This window comes from Salvelinus namaycush, unplaced genomic scaffold, assembly GCF_016432855.1.
Source record: "Salvelinus namaycush isolate Seneca unplaced genomic scaffold, SaNama_1.0 Scaffold2378, whole genome shotgun sequence".
NCBI lineage: Eukaryota > Metazoa > Chordata > Actinopteri > Salmoniformes > Salmonidae > Salvelinus > Salvelinus namaycush.
The window spans coordinates 6,493-24,742 of NW_024059206.1; the positions used below are offsets into that span (position 1 = coordinate 6,493).

The window sequence follows — 18,250 nt, forward strand, 5'->3', positions numbered from 1 at the left end:
GGGTCCCCTACCAGTCTGACTAAATGTGGTGTGTTGACTGGGTCCCCTACCTGACTGACTAAATGTGGTGTGTTGACTGGGTCCCCTACCTGACTGACTAAATCTGGTGTGTTGACTGGGCCCTTTACCAGACTGACTAAATGTGGTGTGTTGACTGGGTCCCCTACCAGACTGACTAAATGTGGTGTGTTGACTGGGTCCCCTACCAGACTGACTAAATGTGGTGTGTTGACTGGGTCCCCTACCAGACTGACTAAATGTGGTGTGTTGACTGGGTCCCCTACCTGACTGACTAAATGTGGTGTGTTGACTGGGTCCCCTACCAGACTGACTAAATGTGGTGTGTTGACTGGGTCCTTTACCAGACTGACTAAATGTGGTGTGTTGACTGGATCCCCTACCAGACTGACTAAATGTGGTGTGTTGACTGGGTCCCCTACCAGACTGACTAAATGTGGTGTGTTGACTGGGTCCCCTACCAGACTGACTAAATGTGGTGTGTTGACTGGGTCCCCTACCTGACTGACTAAATGTGGTGTGTTGACTGGGTCCCCTACCAGACTGACTAAATGTGGTGTGTTGACTGGGTCCCCTACCAGACTGACTAAATGTGGTGTGTTGACTGGGTCCCCTACCTGACTGACTAAATGTGGTGTGTTGACTGGGTCCCCTACCTGACTCTCCAGACACATCTGTCCGGTAACGGTGGCAGCGATGCGTTCCTGCTGCTGCTTCTGTTCTCTCAGACTGGACTGCTGCTCTCCGAGACTGCTCTCTAGCGCCACCAGCTCATCCTGGTGGACAATACAGGTACTGCATCAACCCAGTTCCACTACTGTACACAGTAACAGCTCCTCCTGTAGGACAACACAGGTACTGCATGATCAAATCTCTACTGTATAAACAGCTCCTCCTACAGGACAACACAGGTACTGCATCCTCAAATCTCTACTGTACAAACAGCTCCTCCTACAGGACAACACAGGTACTGCATCCTCAAATCTCACACAGCTCCTCCTACAGGACAACACAGGTACTGCAGCCTCAAATCTCTACTGTACAAACAGCTCCTCCTACAGGACAACACAGGTACTGCATCCTCAAATCTCTACTGTATAAAGTGCTCCTCCTACAGGACAACACAGGTACTGCATGATAAAATCTCTACTGTACAAACAGCTCCTCCTACAGGACAACACAGGTACTGCATCCTCAAATCTCTACTGTACAAACAGCTCCTCCTACAGGACAACACAGGTACTGCAACAACACATCTCAACCACACAAAGAGAAACAGACACGTTCCTAGACATCTCCATCACCGAACTCTGTCTTTTCACCCCTAAATGTAAGCAGTACTTATCTTACCACGTTGATGTATTCCCACTCGTTGGGTAGAGGAACAGACGCTAGGGCAGGAGGAGCTGGGCTGGGCTCTGTGGGAGGCTGGGACTCTTCCTCCCTCTCTCTGCTACTTAAAGCCTCCTCCTCTTCCTCCTTCTTGGCCACGTCTTCCTGTGCCTTAGCTGGAGCACCGCCCCCAACCTCTATCAGTGAATCATCTGTCTCCTCCTCCTTTAGCTCCTCCCCCTCAGACACATCAATGAAGCTCTCTGAATCACTGTTCTCCTCACCGTCCTCCATCTTCACAATCTGTCCATTCCTCTCCTCCCTGTTCTTCTGTCCATTCCTCTCCTGCTGCGATGGAGGTAAAGGCCCAGTCACTAGGCTGCTCCTCCCCGTCTCCTCCTCTCTGTTTAGACCTAGGCCCGATGGGGGAATAACACAGACAGCCTGACCCAAACTGTCCCCCTGACCTACTGCAGAGTGGAAAGCCCTGTTCCTGTTGTCGATGGCTTGCTCCAACTCCTCCTTGCTCCTCCTCAGAATCTCCTCCACCTCCTCCCTGCTGAGGAGCACCCTGTCCGCAGGAGGAATGGGGAGGCTAAGGGGGAGGGGAGACTGTTGCTCATCCCCCTTCTCCACCCCAAGCCTGTCCTCATTGGTCAGAGTTGTCCTCAGGGGCGTGTCCTTCCCTTCAGTCTCCTCCTCTGAGCTGCTGATGACGACCAATCGGTTCGCAGGACGCTGGGGACTGGGAGGGTTGGGCTTAACAGGAGAATTGCCAATCATGGTGGTGTATGGGGACGGGCCGACCTCCAACTCTTCTCCCATGGCTCGCTGAATGGCCAGGAGGGTACGAGGAGACACTCTGCCACCGCCCTCCTCAGCCCTACTCCCTCCTCTACCCCAGGACCTATCCCCCTCCTCCTCAGCCCTACTCCCTCCTCTACCCCAGGAGCTATCCTCCCCCTCCTCCTCCTCATCTGAGAAGCTGCTATCCATGGCAGCCTGGATGGCCTTCAGTGTCCGGGGGGAGGTCGGTGCCGTATCCCCCAGGCTCGGGTTAGGGTCCTGGGGATGTTTAGACGATGATGAGGGTCCCTCCTCCAGGCTCTCCTCCTCTGAGATGGGTCTCCAAAGGGGCTCAGGTCTCTCCCCTCCCCCCGTCCTAACCCTCCCTGACAGAGGACCACCCAACCAAGGACAGGCCGCAGGCTGGATGTCTGGCACCCTCACACTGTTGTCGGTCTTCTTCGGACCTGAGGAGCGCGCACACACACACAGGCACACACACACAGGCACACACACACACGCACACGCACACGCACACGCACACACACACACACACACCATGAGGGGATGAGTTCGAACAGGTCAATGCGGAGAATCGCTAAATTTGATCGCTGACCCCCTTCGACCTCTAACCTTTGATGAGGATGTAGTGGGTGGAGTCTTCTGAGAGGAGGCGTCGTGTCTCCACGCTGTGCCCCTTCCCCTGGTTGTATAGCTCCACCCCCGGGGCATTCCCTGCACTGCGGTTGGACATCTCTCTCTCCACCCCCTCCAGACGCATGTTCAGCTTGTTCCTCTGCAGCAGCCCTGCTAGCTGGTACTGGGAGAAGTCACCTGACCGCTGGGGGAGGGGGGGCTGGGTTAGGGGGTGTGTGTGTCTGTGACAGAGAGAGAGTGTGTGGTACATGGTGTGTGGTACCTCAGGAGGTGTGTGTGTGTGGGGTACCTCAGGAGGTGTGTGTGTGTGGGGTACCTCAGGAGGTGTGTGTGTGTGGGGTACCTCAGGAGGTGTGTGTGTGTGGGGTACCTCAGGAGGTGTGTGTGTGTGGGGTACCTCAGGAGGTGTGTGTGTGTGGGGTACCTCAGGAGGTGTGTGTGTGTTGGGTACCTCAGGAGGTGTGTGTGTGTGTGTGTGTGGTACCTCAGGAGGTGTGTGTGTGTGTGTGGTACCTCAGGAGGTGTGTGTGTGTGTGTGGTACCTCAGGAGGTGTGTGTGTGTGTGTGGTACCTCAGGAGGTGTGTGTGTGTGTGTGGTACCTCAGGAGGTGTGTGTGTGTGTGGTACCTCAGGAGGTGTGTGTGTGTGTGTGGTACCTCAGGAGGTGTGTGTGTGTGTGTGGTACCTCAGGAGGTGTGTGTGTGTGTGTGTGTGGTACCTCAGGAGGTGTGTGTGTGTGTGTGTGTGTGGTACCTCAGGAGGGTGTGTGTGTGTGTGTGTGTGTGGTACCTCAGGAGGTGTGTGTGTGTGTGTGTGTGTGTGGTACCTCAGGAGGTGTGTGTGTGTGTGTGTGTGTGGTACCTCAGGAGGTGTGTGTGTGTGTGTGTGTGGTACCTCAGGAGGTGTGTGTGTGTGTGTGTGGTACCTCAGGAGGTGTGTGTGTGTGTGTGGTACCTCAGGAGGTGTGTGTGTGTGTGTGTGTGTGTGGTACCTCAGGAGGTGTGTGTGTGTGTGTGTGTGTGGTACCTCAGGAGGTGTGTGTGTGTGTGTGTGTGTGTGGTACCTCAGGAGGTGTGTGTGTGTGTGTGTGTGTGGTACCTCAGGAGGTGTGTGTGTGTGTGTGTGTGTGGTACCTCAGGAGGTGTGTGTGTGTGTGTGGTACCTCAGGAGGTGTGTGTGTGTGTGTGTGTGGTACCTCAGGAGGTGTGTGTGTGTGTGTGTGTGGTACCTCAGGAGGTGTGTGTGTGTGTGTGTGGTACCTCAGGAGGTGTGTGTGTGTGTGTGTGTGTGGTACCTCAGGAGGTGTGTGTGTGTGTGTGGTACCTCAGGAGGTGTGTGTGTGTGGTACCTCAGGAGGTGTGTGTGTGTGGTACCTCAGGAGGTGTGTGTGTGGGGTACCTCAGGAGGTGTGTGTGTGGGGTACCTCAGGAGGTGTGTGTGTGGGGTACCTCAGGAGGTGTGTGTGGGGTACCTCAGGAGGTGTGTGTGGGGTACCTCAGGAGGTGTGTGTGGGGTACCTCAGGAGGTGTGTGTGTGGTACCTCAGGAGGTGTGTGTGTGGTACCTCAGGAGGTGTGTGTGTGGTACCTCAGGAGGTGTGTGTGTGGTACCTCAGGAGGTGTGTGTGGGGTACCTCAGGAGGTGTGTGTGGGGTACCTCAGGAGGTGTGTGTGTGTGGTACCTCAGGAGGTGTGTGTGTGTGGTACCTCAGGAGGTGTGTGTGTGTGGTACCTCAGGAGGTGTGTGTGTGTGGTACCTCAGGAGGTGTGTGTGTGTGGTACCTCAGGAGGTGTGTGTGTGTGGTACCTCAGGAGGTGTGTGTGTGTGGTACCTCAGGAGGTGTGTGTGTGGGGTACCTCAGGAGGTGTGTGTGTGGTACCTCAGGAGGTGTGTGTGTGGTACCTCAGGAGGTGTGTGTGTGGTACCTCAGGAGGTGTGTGTGGTACCTCAGGAGGTGTGTGTGGGGTACCTCAGGAGGTGTGTGTGTGGTACCTCAGGAGGTGTGTGGTACATGGTGTGTGGTACCTCAGGAGGTGTGTGTGTGTGTGGTACCTCAGGAGGTGTGTGTGTGTGTGGTACCTCAGGAGGTGTGGTGTGTGTGGTACCTCAGGAGGTGTGTGTGTGTGTGGTACCTCAGGAGGTGTGTGTGTGGGGTACCTCAGGAGGTGTGTGTGTGGGGTACCTCAGGAGGTGTGTGTGTGGGGTACCTCAGGAGGTGTGTGTGTGTGGGGTACCTCAGGAGGTGTGTGTGTGTGGGGTACCTCAGGAGGTGTGTGTGTGTGGGGTACCTCAGGAGGGTGTGTGTGTGGGGTACCTCAGGAGGTGTGTGTGTGGGGTACCTCAGGAGGTGTGTGTGTGGGGTACCTCAGGAGGTGTGTGTGGTACATGGTTGTGTGGTACCTCAGGAGGTGTGTGTGTGTGGTACCTCAGGAGGTGTGTGTGTGTGGTACCTCAGGAGGTGTGTGTGTGGTACCTCAGGAGGTGTGTGTGTGTGTGTGGTACCTCAGGAGGTGTGTGTGTGTGTGTGGTACCTCAGGAGGTGTGTGTGTGTGTGTGGTACCTCAGGAGGTGTGTGTGTGTGTGTGGTACCTCAGGAGGTGTGTGTGTGTGTGTGTGGTACCTCAGGAGGTGTGTGTGTGTGTGTGGTACCTCAGGAGGTGTGTGTGTGTGTGTGGTACCTCAGGAGGTGTGTGTGTGTGTGTGGTACCTCAGGAGGTGTGTGTGTGTGTGTGTGGTACCTCAGGAGGTGTGTGTGTGTGTGTGTGTGGTACCTCAGGAGGTGTGTGTGTGTGTGTGTGTGGTACCTCAGGAGGTGTGTGTGTGTGTGTGTGTGGTACCTCAGGAGGTGTGTGTGTGTGTGTGTGGTACCTCAGGAGGTGTGTGTGTGTGTGTGTGGTACCTCAGGAGGTGTGTGTGTGTGTGTGTGGTACCTCAGGAGGTGTGTGTGTGTGGTACCTCAGGAGGTGTGTGTGTGTGGTACCTCAGGAGGTGTGTGTGTGTGGTACCTCAGGAGGTGTGTGTGTGTGGTACCTCAGGAGGTGTGTGTGTGGGGTACCTCAGGAGGTGTGTGTGTGGGGTACCTCAGGAGGTGTGTGTGTGGGGTACCTCAGGAGGTGTGTGTGTGGGGTACCTCAGGAGGTGTGTGTGTGGGGTACCTCAGGAGGTGTGTGTGTGGGGTACCTCAGGAGGTGTGTGTGTGGGGTACCTCAGGAGGTGTGTGTGTGGGGTACCTCAGGAGGTGTGTGTGTGGGGTACCTCAGGAGGTGTGTGTGCGGTACCTCAGGAGGTGTGTGTGGGTACCTCAGGAGGTGTGTGTGTGGTACCTCAGGAGGTGTGTGTGTGGTACCTCAGGAGGTGTGTGTGTGGTACCTCAGGAGGTGTGTGTGTGGTACCTCAGGAGGTGTGTGTGTGGTACCTCAGGAGGTGTGTGTGTGGTACCTCAGGAGGTGTGTGTGGGGTACCTCAGGAGGTGTGTGTGTGTGGTACCTCAGGAGGTGTGTGTGTGTGGTACCTCAGGAGGTGTGTGTGTGTGGTACCTCAGGAGGTGTGTGTGTGTGGTACCTCAGGAGGTGTGTGTGTGTGGTACCTCAGGAGGTGTGTGTGTGTGGTACCTCAGGAGGTGTGTGTGTGTGGTACCTCAGGAGGTGTGTGTGGGGTACCTCAGGAGGTGTGTGTGTGGTACCTCAGGAGGTGTGTGTGGTACATGGTGTGTGGTACCTCAGGAGGTGTGTGTGGGGTACCTCAGGAGGTGTGTGTGTGGTACCTCAGGAGGTGTGTGTGGTACATGGTGTGTGGTACCTCAGGAGGTGTGTGTGTGTGTGGTACCTCAGGAGGTGTGTGTGTGTGGTACCTCAGGAGGTGTGTGTGTGTGGTACCTCAGGAGGTGTGTGTGTGTGGTACCTCAGGAGGTGTGTGTGTGTGGTACCTCAGGAGGTGTGTGTGTGTGGTACCTCAGGAGGTGTGTGTGTGTGTGGTACCTCAGGAGGTGTGTGTGTGTGGTACCTCAGGAGGTGTGTGTGTGTGGTACCTCAGGAGGTGTGTGTGTGTGGTACCTCAGGAGGTGTGTGTGTGTGGTACCTCAGGAGGTGTGTGTGTGGGGTACCTCAGGAGGTGTGTGTGTGGGGTACCTCAGGAGGTGTGTGTGTGGGGTACCTCAGGAGGTGTGTGTGTGGGGTACCTCAGGAGGTGTGTGTGGGGTACCTCAGGAGGTGTGTGTGTGGTACCTCAGGAGGTGTGTGTGGTACATGGTGTGTGGTACCTCAGGAGGTGTGTGTGTGTGGTACCTCAGGAGGTGTGTGTGTGTGGTACCTCAGGAGGTGTGTGTGTGTGGTACCTCAGGAGGTGTGTGTGTGTGGTACCTCAGGAGGTGTGTGTGTGTGGTACCTCAGGAGGTGTGTGTGTGTGGTACCTCAGGAGGTGTGTGTGTGGGGTACCTCAGGAGGTGTGTGTGTGGGGTACCTCAGGAGGTGTGTGTGTGGGGTACCTCAGGAGGTGTGTGTGGGGTACCTCAGGAGGTGTGTGTGGGGTACCTCAGGAGGTGTGTGTGGGGTACCTCAGGAGGTGTGTGTGTGGTACCTCAGGAGGTGTGTGTGTGGGGTACCTCAGGAGGTGTGTGTGTGGGGTACCTCAGGAGGTGTGTGTGTGGGGTACCTCAGGAGGTGTGTGTGGGGTACCTCAGGAGGTGTGTGTGGGGTACCTCAGGAGGTGGGGTGTGGGTACCTCAGGAGGTGGGGGTGTGGTACCTCAGGAGGTGGGGGTGTGGTACCTCAGGAGGTGGGGGTGTGGTACCTCAGGAGGGGGGGGTGTGGTACCTCAGGAGGGGGGGGTGTGGTACCTCAGGGGGGGTGTGGTACATGGTGCGTCGTCTCTTGCTGAATTCCTTCATGTCTTTAAGAATCTCATGTTTCACCTCAGGAGGCATGGCAGAAAACTCCTCAGAGTTGATGTCCACAGAGTTAGAGTCTTCATAGAAATCCCCCTGACAGACAGACGGACAGACAGACAGGAGACATACGCAGACAGACAGACAGACGCATAGACAGACAGACAGGCAGACAGAGACATAGACAGGCAGAAAGACAGACAGAGACATACACACAGACAGACAGGTGTCACAAGGTAGCAAAACTTTATGAAACAAAAAGGAATACAGTGTTCTTATTGGACAAGTTGATAAAGCACCACCCTGTCTGTTTTCTCCTCCATCACATGACGTGGGTGTTGACCTCACCTGGTAGATGTGACGGCTGTCCTCCTCCTCCTCCTGCTGCTCCTCCTCTGAGCTGCTCCTCTCTCTCTCCTCCTCCTGGGCTGGCAGGGCAGGCAGCATGTACATGTCCTCCTCTCTCCTCACACCAGACAGGCTGGGCAGATGATCCTGACTGGAGGAGAAACACAACAGAGGGATTGGTTACAGGCCTATACACAGACCAGACCTTCTATGAACATGGAATGGTCCGTGTTTATCCATCACGATCTTAGTGCTTGTAGATCTGTTATGAAGCTCTGAGTGGGCTTTGCCTTTCATTTAGGTCATGGCCTTCCTCCTCTTCCTTCCTCACCTCCTCTCCCTTCCTCACCTCCCCCTTCCTCACCTCCTCTCCCCTCCTCCTCTCCCTTCCTCTCCTCTCCCTTCCTCTCCCCTCCTCTCACCGCCTCTCCCTTCCTCTCACCGCCTCTCCCTTCCTCACCTCCTCTCCCTGCTCATCTCCTCTCCCTTCCTCTCCTCTCCTCTCCCTTCCTCACCTCCTCTCCCTTCCCCTCCTCTCCCTTCCTCCCCTCTCCTCTCCTCTTCCTTCCTCACCTCCTCTCCTCTTCCTTCCTCTCCTCCTCTCCTCTTCCTCACCTCCTCTCTCCCAGAGCAGCTTTGATGGCCTGTCTCTTCAGGAAGGTCTTGAGGAGTTTGTCATTGGTCTGTTTGGACTCCATAGTCTTCTCCTCCTTCCTCTGTCTTCTGATGGCCTGGAGGGACGCACAGGGTTAACAGACACACACACACACACACACACACACACAGAGACACACACACACAGAGACACACACACACACACACACACACACACACACACACACACACACACACACACACACACACACACACACACACACACACACACACACACACACACACACACACACACACACACCAGGGTCTGTTTCTTGATCAGAGGTGCGTCTCCATCGAACACGAAGACAGGTCTGATGCGGAAAAAGAGCAATTTACAGAGGCGATGGAACAGGGTGAGGAGGTGGGCGTTCTCGACACTGTTACCCTCCCTGTCTCTCACACCCTTCACTGCCTGGTTCAACCAGATACTGATGTCTGGGAGAGGGACAGGTCAAGGATCTCTACTGCACGATACACTGGACACTAATTCTATGTAAGATGCAGACACATGCAAGCACACAACATGTTATGACTGGGATATGCAGTAGATATGGGTGGGAGATTCAGTGGAAGAATTAGGGAACCCTACTTTAAAAAAAGTCAAGAACAAGGAGAGAGAATGAAAGAGTGGAAGAGAGCAATAGAGGTGGGGGGGGGGGGGGGGGGGGGGGTCCTTGTGATGTCCAGAAGGATACCGACAGCCAGGATCTTGCCCTCGAGCGTCTCGGGGTTGGTGGGCTTCCCGGTGGTCTCAAGCAGCTTCCACAGTCCGTGTACCCCCATTGCTCTCCGAGTGACAACCTAGACAACATAAAGATCAAAATAAGACTATAGCAAATCGCCCATATCGTAGTAGCTATTTGAAAAGCTCGATTTAAATACATACACGTGGCTATCAAATTCACCTGTACTAGAGGACAATAGTTTAACCAGAATTGATTATCTTCGGTACTTTTTTTAAGTTGTCTTCTGTGGGTGTAACAATATTTTATTTCCTACGGTGGAACACTGTAGTGCGGATAACAGTTCCGCTTTATTCCACGGTTTGGTCATTTTGTAACGCTCTCGTCTTAACTACCGTTTACTGATCGTGAATCAGATTTGGGATATCTGTTTACTGTCACCACTACCGATGAGAAATCGTACAGGCTGATTCAGAGTCTGTTTTCTGCCGGAAACCCCTCCACGCTACACGTTCACCATGCCAACAGTGTCCGGTCGGTGAGAACACAAACAAGATGGCGACGAAGATTTAACAGAGGAAATCATTTTTATTCGGGTAACAACAGTATGTGCATGTTTATTCTGACACCGTTTTTTAATCTCTACGTTACACTCATTTTACACTGCTAATGTTAGCTAACAATGTTTATAAGTTTATGTCCAGGGCACGGTTTGGTGTTCCCGACTCGATTTGCTTTGTTGTCAGTTACTGTTAGCTGAGGAAAGTTGAACTCCGTTCTCTTATATCCTTATCTAACCGGCTGGGTGTTGATCATGTGCTCACAGTGCTGTTAAAGCTCAACCACAGATAAGTAGTGAGTTATTTTAGCCTTGGAGCTCAGCCAGAGACTGAACTAGCCAAGTAAACAACTAGTTGGAAAGGGCAGCGGTTTTGACTCTAATTTTACCAATTCAAAACATATATTTAAAAAAAAAAATTGAAAACAGAAAAAGTCCGTTAGCTAGTTACAGTAGCTGTGCGATATTCTCTCGCTACTTTCTTATTTTATTAATTTAAACATGTCTAACAGGGTGGTAAACTCAGAATCAATATTTGTCTGTCTTCAGGAGAGAGATCTAACTGCCATCCTGGAAGTCATCCACCGCCCTGTCCCTCTGTCATTTGACTGGACTGTTGTGAAGACTTCCTCTACCATCATGTCTACCGCTGCAGTAGCAGACAGAGGTAAGCCGTTATCACCCCTGTCATTTCACAGACTGTTGTTTACATCCCCCCCCCCCCCCCCCCTGCATCCTCTCAGCCAATCACACAAAGCGATGTTGAGACCTGATAACTCCTCCAGTCAAAACATTGAGAGAGAGAGAGAGAAAGATGGTGATAGAGAGAACATTCCAGAATGTTTGCCATGTTTCAGGTTCCGTCCGTCCAGTCAGGGGCCCCGGCGACGGCATGGAGACAGACAAGCCCCCAGTCGCTAAGGAGATCGGTGCCGTGGATACGCCTCTGTCTTCGGTGCCACTACTTAAGGTAGCTAGTCCCAAACACAGTCCCAAGACCACGCACCCTGCCCCCGCCAGCCTCCAGCACAGCCCCCACTCCACCCCCCAGCAGAGCCCCAGAGCCAGTCCCAGAGACACACCGTCTGGCCCCCGGTCCCCCGGCGTACTCCACCTGGGGAAGGTTCCCCGGGAGGCCTGCATGGTGGTGGAGGCGGTGAGGATCGTTGTTCCCCGTGCCGCCATCACCCGGAGTGGGGGTCCGGCTGAGGAGAAAGGAGAGGCCTGGGCTGGGCAGCAGATGGAGGAGCGGCCCCCCTCTCCCTCCCCTCCTCTGGAGGACCTGAGAGGAGCCATGGAGAAGCTTCAGACCTCAGAGAGAAGACTGCTGCAGGGCAAGGAGGGGCTCCTCAACCAGCTCCATGTACAGACTGAGGTGGGTAAATGAGTTATACTGATATAGTTAGTTAGGGACTCCTCAACCAGCTCCATGTACAGACTGAGGTGGGTAAATGAGTTATACTGATATAGTTAGTTAGGGACTCCTCAACCAGCTCCATGTACAGACTGAGGTGGGTAAATGAGTTATACTGATATAGTTAGTTAGGGGCTCCTCAACCAGCTCCACGTACAGACTGAGGTGGGTAAATGAGTTATACTGATATAGTTAGTTAGGGGCTCCTCAACCAGCTCCATGTACAGACTGAGGTGGGTAAATGAGTTATACTGATATAGTTAGTTAGTCCTCAACCAGCTCCACGTACAGACTGAGGTGGGTAAATGAGTTAACGTAAAGGCCCAGTGCCATCAAAAACATCAAATTACTGTGTTTTATATATATTTCCACACTGAGTGTGGAGTGCTACTGTGAAACTTATGATAAGGCCCTTTTAGTGTAAGAGCTATTTGAAAAGACTTCCTGAAATTTCTGCCTGTTTTGGTGGGGTGGAGTTTTGGCCTGCCTTGTGACATCACCAGGAGGTAAAGTTAATAGACCAATAAGAAAGAGAGTTCCAAACCTCTCTGCCAATAACAGCTAGTTTTCAGTTTTCCCTTCACCATTCAGAGCACTCCCAGACAGTCCTAACTAAATTCTTGCTTGAGAAATTACTCTTAGCTAAGAAGCAATTTTTGTTTGTCTTCAATTAAAAATTGTTAAAAATAATCACGGTAAAGACCTTAATTGTTCCCCAGAAATGATTTGATATTGAGATAAAAACGGATGCATTTGGGCCTTTAACGCTATTAAACACATTATTTGGAATTGTTCAGTGACTGTAGGAGTTAATCTGGATCCTGAGTTCAGTGACTGTAGGAGTTAATCTGGATCCTGAGTTCAGTGACTGTAGGAGTTAATCTGGATCTTGAGTTTTGTTCAGTGACTGTAGGAGTTAATCTGGATCCTGAGTTCAGTGACTGTAGGAGTTAATCTGGATCCTGAGTTTTGTTCAGTGACTGTAGGAGTTAATCTGGATCCTGAGTTTTGTTCAGTGACTGAAGGAGTTAATCTGGATCCTGAGTTCAGTGACTGAAGGAGTTAATCTGGATCCTGAGTTTTGTTCAGTGACTGTAGGAGTTAATCTGGATCCTGAGTTTTGTTCAGTGACTATAAGAGTTAATCTGGATCCTGAGTTCAGTGACTGTAGGAGTTAATCTGGATCCTGAGTTCAGTGACTGTAGGAGTTAATCTGGATCCTGAGTTTTGTTCAGTGACTGTAGGAGTTAATCTGGATCCTGAGTTTTGTTCAGTGACTGTAGGAGTTCATCTGGTTCCTGAGTTTTGTTCAGTGACTGTGAGAGTTAATCTGGATCCTGAGTTTTGTTCAGTGACTGTAAGAGTTCATCTGGATCCTGAGTTCAGTGACTGTAGGAGTTAATCTGGATCCTGAGTTTTGTTCAGTGACTGTAAGAGTTAATCTGGATCCTGAGTTCTGTTCAGTGACTGTAAGAGTTAATCTGGATCCTGAGTTTTGTTCAGTGACTGTAGGAGTTAATCTGGATCCTGACTTTTCAGCCCTTGCCTTTGTCCCGATAAGATACGGATAGTACTTCTGGTTTAAGAATCTGTTGGCACATGAAATACAGTACTTTGGTCCATATTTGACCAAAGTACTCAACTCTGTATTCTCCTACAGGTGAACAGAGAGTTGAAGAAGCTGCTGGTAGCCTCTGTAGGTGATGACCTGCAGTACCACTTTGAGCGTCTGGCCAGAGAGAAGAACCAGCTGATCTTAGAGAACGAGGCTCTGGGTCGCAGCCGGGCCTCCACAGTAGAACAGCTGGAACGCATGTCTATACAATGTGATGTCTGGAGGAGCAAGTTCCTGGCGTCCAGGTAGGGGTGAGGGGTGACGGAGGGAAGGAGTGTGTGTGTGTCAGTGTGTATTAACTGACTGTTGTGTGTGTGGTATCTCTTCAAGAGTGATGGCGGAGGAGCTGACCAATGCCAGGGTTTCTCTCCAGCACCAGACCAGAGAGGCTCAGAGCGCCATCACAGACCTGCTGAGTGAGAGAGACGAGTTCTCCAGAGACATGATGTTAACCCACAGGTACAACACTGATATATGACCTGGTGCTCAGTTAAAACACACAGACATGATGCTAACACTGATATATGACCTGGTGCTCAGTTAAAACACACAGACATGATGCTAACACTGATATATGACCTGGTGCTCAGTTAAAACACACAGACATGATGCTAACACTGATATATGACCTGGTGCTCAGTTAAAACACACAGACATGATGCTAACCCTGATATATGACCTGGTGCTCAGTTAAAACACACAGACATGATGCTAACACTGATATATGACCTGGTGTTCAGTTAAAACACACAGACATGATGCTAACACTGATATATGACCTGGTGCTCAGTTAAAACACACAGACATGATGCTAACACTGATATATGACCTGGTGCTCAGTTAAAACACACAGACATGATGCTAACACTGATATATGACCTGGTGTTCAGTTAAAACACACAGACATGATGCTAACACTGATATATGACCTGGTGCTCAGTTAAAACACACAGACATGATGCTAACCAACAGGTACAACACTGATATATGACCTGGTGCTCAGTTAAAACACACAGACATGATGCTAACCCTGATATATGACCTGGTGCTCAGTTAAAACACACAGACATGATGCTAACACTGATATATGACCTGGTGCTCAGTTAAAACACACAGACATGATGCTAACCAACAGGTACAACACTGATATATGACCTGGTGCTCAGTTAAAACACACAGACATGATGCTAACCCTGATATATGACCTGGTGTTCAGTTAAAACACACAGACATGATGCTAACCCTGATATATGACCTGGTGCTCAGTTAAAACACACAGACATGATGCTAACCCTGATATATGACCTGGTGTTCAGTTAAAACACACAGACATGATGCTAACACTGATATATGACCTGGTGCTCAGTTAAAACACACAGACATGATGCTAACACTGATATATGACCTGGTGTTCAGTTAAAACACACAGACATGATGCTAACCCTGATATATGACCTGGTGTTCAGTTAAAACACACAGACATGATGCTAACACTGATATATGACCTGGTGTTCAGTTAAAACACACAGACATGATGCTAACACTGATATATGACCTGGTGTTCAGTTAAAACACACAGACATGATGCTAACCCACAGGTACAACACTGATATATGACCTGGTGCTCAGTTAAAACACACAGACATGATGCTAACCCTGATATATGACCTGGTGTTCAGTTAAAACACACAGACATGATGCTAACCCACAGATACAACACTGATATATGACCTGGTGTTCAGTTAAAACACACAGACATGATGCTAACACTGATATATGACCTGGTGCTCAGTTAAAACACACAGACATGATGCTAACACTGATATATGACCTGGTGTTCAGTTAAAACACACAGACATGATGCTAACACTGATATATGACCTGGTGTTCAGTTAAAACACACAGACATGATGCTAACACTGATATATGACCTAGTGCTCAGTTAAAACACACAGACATGATGCTAACACTGATATATGACCTGGTGCTCAGTTAAAACACACAGACATGATGCTAACACTGATATATGACCTGGTGTTCAGTTAAAACACACAGACATGATGCTAACACTGATATATGACCTGGTGCTCAGTTAAAACACACAGACATGATGCTAACACTGATATATGACCTGGTGCTCAGTTAAAACACACAGACATGATGCTAACCCACAGGTACAACACTGATATATGACCTGGTGCTCAGTTAAAACACACAGACATGATGCTAACCCTGATATATGACCTGGTGCTCAGTTAAAACACACAGACATGATGCTAACACTGATATATGACCTGGTGCTCAGTTAAAACACACAGACATGATGCTAACACTGATATATGACCTGGTGCTCAGTTAAAACACACAGACATGATGCTAACCCACAGATACAGTAGGACTTCTGTGCTTCACATAGGAACATAGAGTTACTGAGATACACACCACATTACCAGCGATGCAGGTTGATGTGTTTTATGTGTCTCTCTCCCAGGTCTCTGGAGCAGCTGCTGGTCTCTCTCCAGTGGGGTCGACAGCAGACCTACTACCCCAGTGCCCAGCCACTCAGCACGGGAGAACTAGCTCTAGCCAATCACAAGCTGGCAGAAGCCATCAACTCCCGCCTGCTGGGTAAGGTAGGGAGCAGCAGTGGAGCCGTGCTGGGGAAAGGAAGACAGGCCTCGGAGCTCCCTAACACCTCACACACGCCTGCTGAGAAGATGGCTGAGAAGGTAGGAAGTAGAGTACGGACCCCTAGCAGGACACTCACACTGGCCTCTATCCAGAAACCCACTCACTCTTTCTGTCTCTCTCTCCCCCCACTCCCTTCTCAGGTGTTGAAGATCCTGGACCCTATTTCCTGTTCAGACAACGAGGAAGAATCCTCCCCCCTCTCTCTCTCTGACTCCTCCCCCTCGGCCTTCCTGACCAATAAGAAGAGCATCGGCCGGTTCCACCCTTACACGCGCTATGAGAACATTACCTTCAACTGCTGCGAGCGCTGCAGCGGAGACATCCTGGTACTCTAGGGGTCAGAGGGCAGGGGTCGTGACCTTTAACCTGGACAGGTCAACGCAGGCCGCTGTGAGGAACACCAGTCTCTCTCCGTCGAACCGTCTGGTTTCACAGCGGTCTCAGAACGGGACTTGACTGGAAGTATGGCAGAAGCGGACGAAACAACCGCTGGTTTTAATTGGCTGATCTCTCAGTCCATCACCGTCTCATAACCCTTAGAACCTCCCACTACGTTGTGGGCTTCAGAACGTGAGCCAAGCAAGTGATTTAAACAAGGAAGTGAGTTCGGAAAATCTGAAAGTACTCATCTTAGAATCAATTGGGCTTCCCCAAAATAATATGGTCAAAATGATATAACACGTGTCAAAGTCATTCCACGGACGGCCGAGTGTCTGTGGGTTTTTGATCCTTCCCTGTACTTCACTGATGAATTGAGGTCACTAATTTAGAAGGAACTGCCCTCACCTGGTTGTCTAGGTTACTAATTAGTAAGGAACTGCCCTCACCTGGTTGTCTAGGTTACTAATTAGTAAGGAACTGCCCTCACCTGGTTGTCTGGGTTACTAATTAGTAAGGAACTCCCCTCACCTGGTTGTCTGGGTTACTAATTAGTAAGGAACTCCCCTCACCTGGTTGTCTAGGTTACTAATTAGTAAGGAACTGCCCTCACCTGGTTGTCTGGGTTACTAATTAGTAAGGAACTCCCCTCACCTGGTTGTCTAGGTTACTAATTAGTAAGGAACTGCCCTCACCTGGTTGTCTAGGTTACTAATTAGTAAGGAACTCCCCTCACCTGGTTGTCTAACTCTTTGAGAGAAGGTTACACCAGACCTGACATTAGACGGTCATTCATAAGGGAGGGAGATGAGGAAAGGAAACATTTTAAGACTGCTGGGACTAGCTTTTAGCTAGTGAGTCATGACGTCATGATGCCCTCAGTGTTAGAGACAGCATCTATTGAGAGAACCCTGCTGAAGACTTGAACTCAGGCTAAGGTGCTATTTATCAACATAAATATAATGTATATAGAAAAACACTCCTCAATGATGTTATTATTATTTTTAAACCTTTATTAAACTAGGCAAGTCAAATTCTTATTTACAATGACGGCCTACCTGGGCAGAACGACAGATTTTTACCTTGTTCAGCTCGGGGATTCGATCCATCAACCTCAGCCCAACGCTCTAACCACTAGGCTACCTGCCGCCCCTCCCCTCTAACCACTAGGCTACCTGCCGCCCCTCCCCTCTAACCACTAGGCTACCTGCCGCCCCTCCCCTCTAACCACTAGGCTTCCTGCCGCCCCTCCCCTCTAACCACTAGGCTACCTGCCGCCCCTCCACTCTAACCACTAGGCTACCTGCCGCCCCTCCACTCTAACCACTAGGCTTCCTGCCGCCCCTCCCCTCTAACCACTAGGCTACCTGCCGCCCCTCCCCTCTAACCACTAGGCTACCTGCCGCCCCTCCACTCTAACCACTAGGCTTCCTGCCGCCCCTCCACTCTAACCACTAGGCTACCTGCCGCCCCTCCCCTCTAACCACTAGGCTACCTGCCGCCCCTCCACTCTAACCACTAGGCTTCCTGCCGCCCCTCCACTCTAACCACTAGGCTACCTGCCGCCCCTCCCCTCTAACCACTAGGCTACCTGCCGCCCCTCCACTCTAACCACTAGGCTACCTGCCGCCCCTCCACTCTAACCACTAGGCTTCCTGCCGCCCCTCCACTCTAACCACTAGGCTTCCTGCCGCCCCTCCACTCTAACCACTAGGCTTCCTGCCGCCCCTCCACTCTAACCACTAGGCTTCCTGCCGCCCCTCCCCTCTAACCACTAGGCTACCTGCCGCCCCTCCACTCTAACCACTAGGCTTCCTGCCGCCCCTCCACTCTAACCACTAGGCTTCCTGCCGCCCCTCCACTCTAACCACTAGGCTTCCTGCCGCCCCTCCACTCTAACCACTAGGCTTCCTGCCGCCCCTCCACTCTAACCACTAGGCTTCCTGCCGCCCCTCCACTCTAACCACTAGGCTTCCTGCCGCCCCTCCCCTCTAACCACTAGGCTTCCTGCCGCCCCTCCACTCTAACCACTAGGCTTCCTGCCGCCCCTCCACTCTAACCACTAGGCTTCCTGCCGCCCCTCCACTCTAACCACTAGGCTTCCTGCCGCCCCTCCACTCTAACCACTAGGCTTCCTGCCGCCCCTCCACTCTAACCACTAGGCTTCCTGCCGCCCCTCCCCTCTAACCACTAGGCTTCCTGCCGCCCCTCCACTCTAACCACTAGGCTTC

The 18,250-nt window shown here is 51.5% G+C and overlaps 2 protein-coding genes across 3 annotated transcripts; one reads left to right on the forward strand and one right to left on the reverse strand.

The window, feature by feature from the left end:
* Positions 1–679: 679 nt before the first annotated feature.
* On the reverse strand, positions 680–9,673 carry LOC120038746 (DNA repair protein complementing XP-G cells-like). Its single transcript, XM_038984403.1, has 9 exons — positions 9,566–9,673; positions 9,375–9,480; positions 8,939–9,114; positions 8,638–8,753; positions 8,023–8,173; positions 7,627–7,770; positions 2,770–2,977; positions 1,369–2,603; positions 680–857 (listed from the first exon to the last, which is right to left on the reverse strand). The coding sequence occupies exons 2-9, from the start codon at positions 9,460–9,462 to the stop codon at positions 819–821; spliced, it is 2,157 nt and encodes a 718-aa protein (XP_038840331.1). The 5' UTR covers positions 9,463–9,480; positions 9,566–9,673; the 3' UTR covers positions 680–818.
* A 71-nt stretch (positions 9,674–9,744) lies between these two features.
* On the forward strand, positions 9,745–16,520 carry LOC120038747 (golgin-45-like). 2 transcript variants are annotated; one of them, XM_038984405.1, is made up of 7 exons: positions 9,745–9,958; positions 10,471–10,588; positions 10,779–11,296; positions 12,996–13,195; positions 13,281–13,409; positions 15,442–15,679; positions 15,782–16,520. In XM_038984405.1, exons 2-7 carry the CDS (start codon positions 10,561–10,563, stop codon positions 15,974–15,976), a joined length of 1,308 nt encoding a protein of 435 aa, XP_038840333.1. In that variant the 5' UTR covers positions 9,745–9,958; positions 10,471–10,560; the 3' UTR covers positions 15,977–16,520. The 2 variants fall into 2 exon arrangements, with proteins under 2 accessions (XP_038840333.1, XP_038840332.1); XM_038984404.1 differs by having other exon boundaries at positions 9,746–9,967.
* The last annotated feature ends 1,730 nt before the right edge of the window (positions 16,521–18,250 follow it).

Bases quoted from the DNA above. Each gene is read 5' to 3' on its own strand.
- LOC120038747 (XM_038984405.1), top strand. From the start codon at position 10,561: ATGTCTACCGCTGCAGTAGCAGACAGAG. The intron at 11,297-12,995 runs GTGGGTAAATGA...ATTCTCCTACAG, and splicing joins AGCTCCATGTACAGACTGAG to GTGAACAGAGAGTTGAAGAA. The intron at 13,196-13,280 runs GTAGGGGTGAGG...TATCTCTTCAAG, and splicing joins AGCAAGTTCCTGGCGTCCAG to AGTGATGGCGGAGGAGCTGA.
- LOC120038746 (XM_038984403.1), bottom strand. From the start codon at position 9,462: ATGGGGGTACACGGACTGTGGAAGCTGCTTGAGACCACCGGGAAGCCC. The intron at 9,115-9,374 runs GTATCCTTCTGG...TCCCTCTCCCAG, and splicing joins GGGCAAGATCCTGGCTGTCG to ACATCAGTATCTGGTTGAAC. The intron at 7,771-8,022 runs GTGAGGTCAACA...TCTGTCTGTCAG, and splicing joins ACAGCCGTCACATCTACCAG to GGGGATTTCTATGAAGACTC.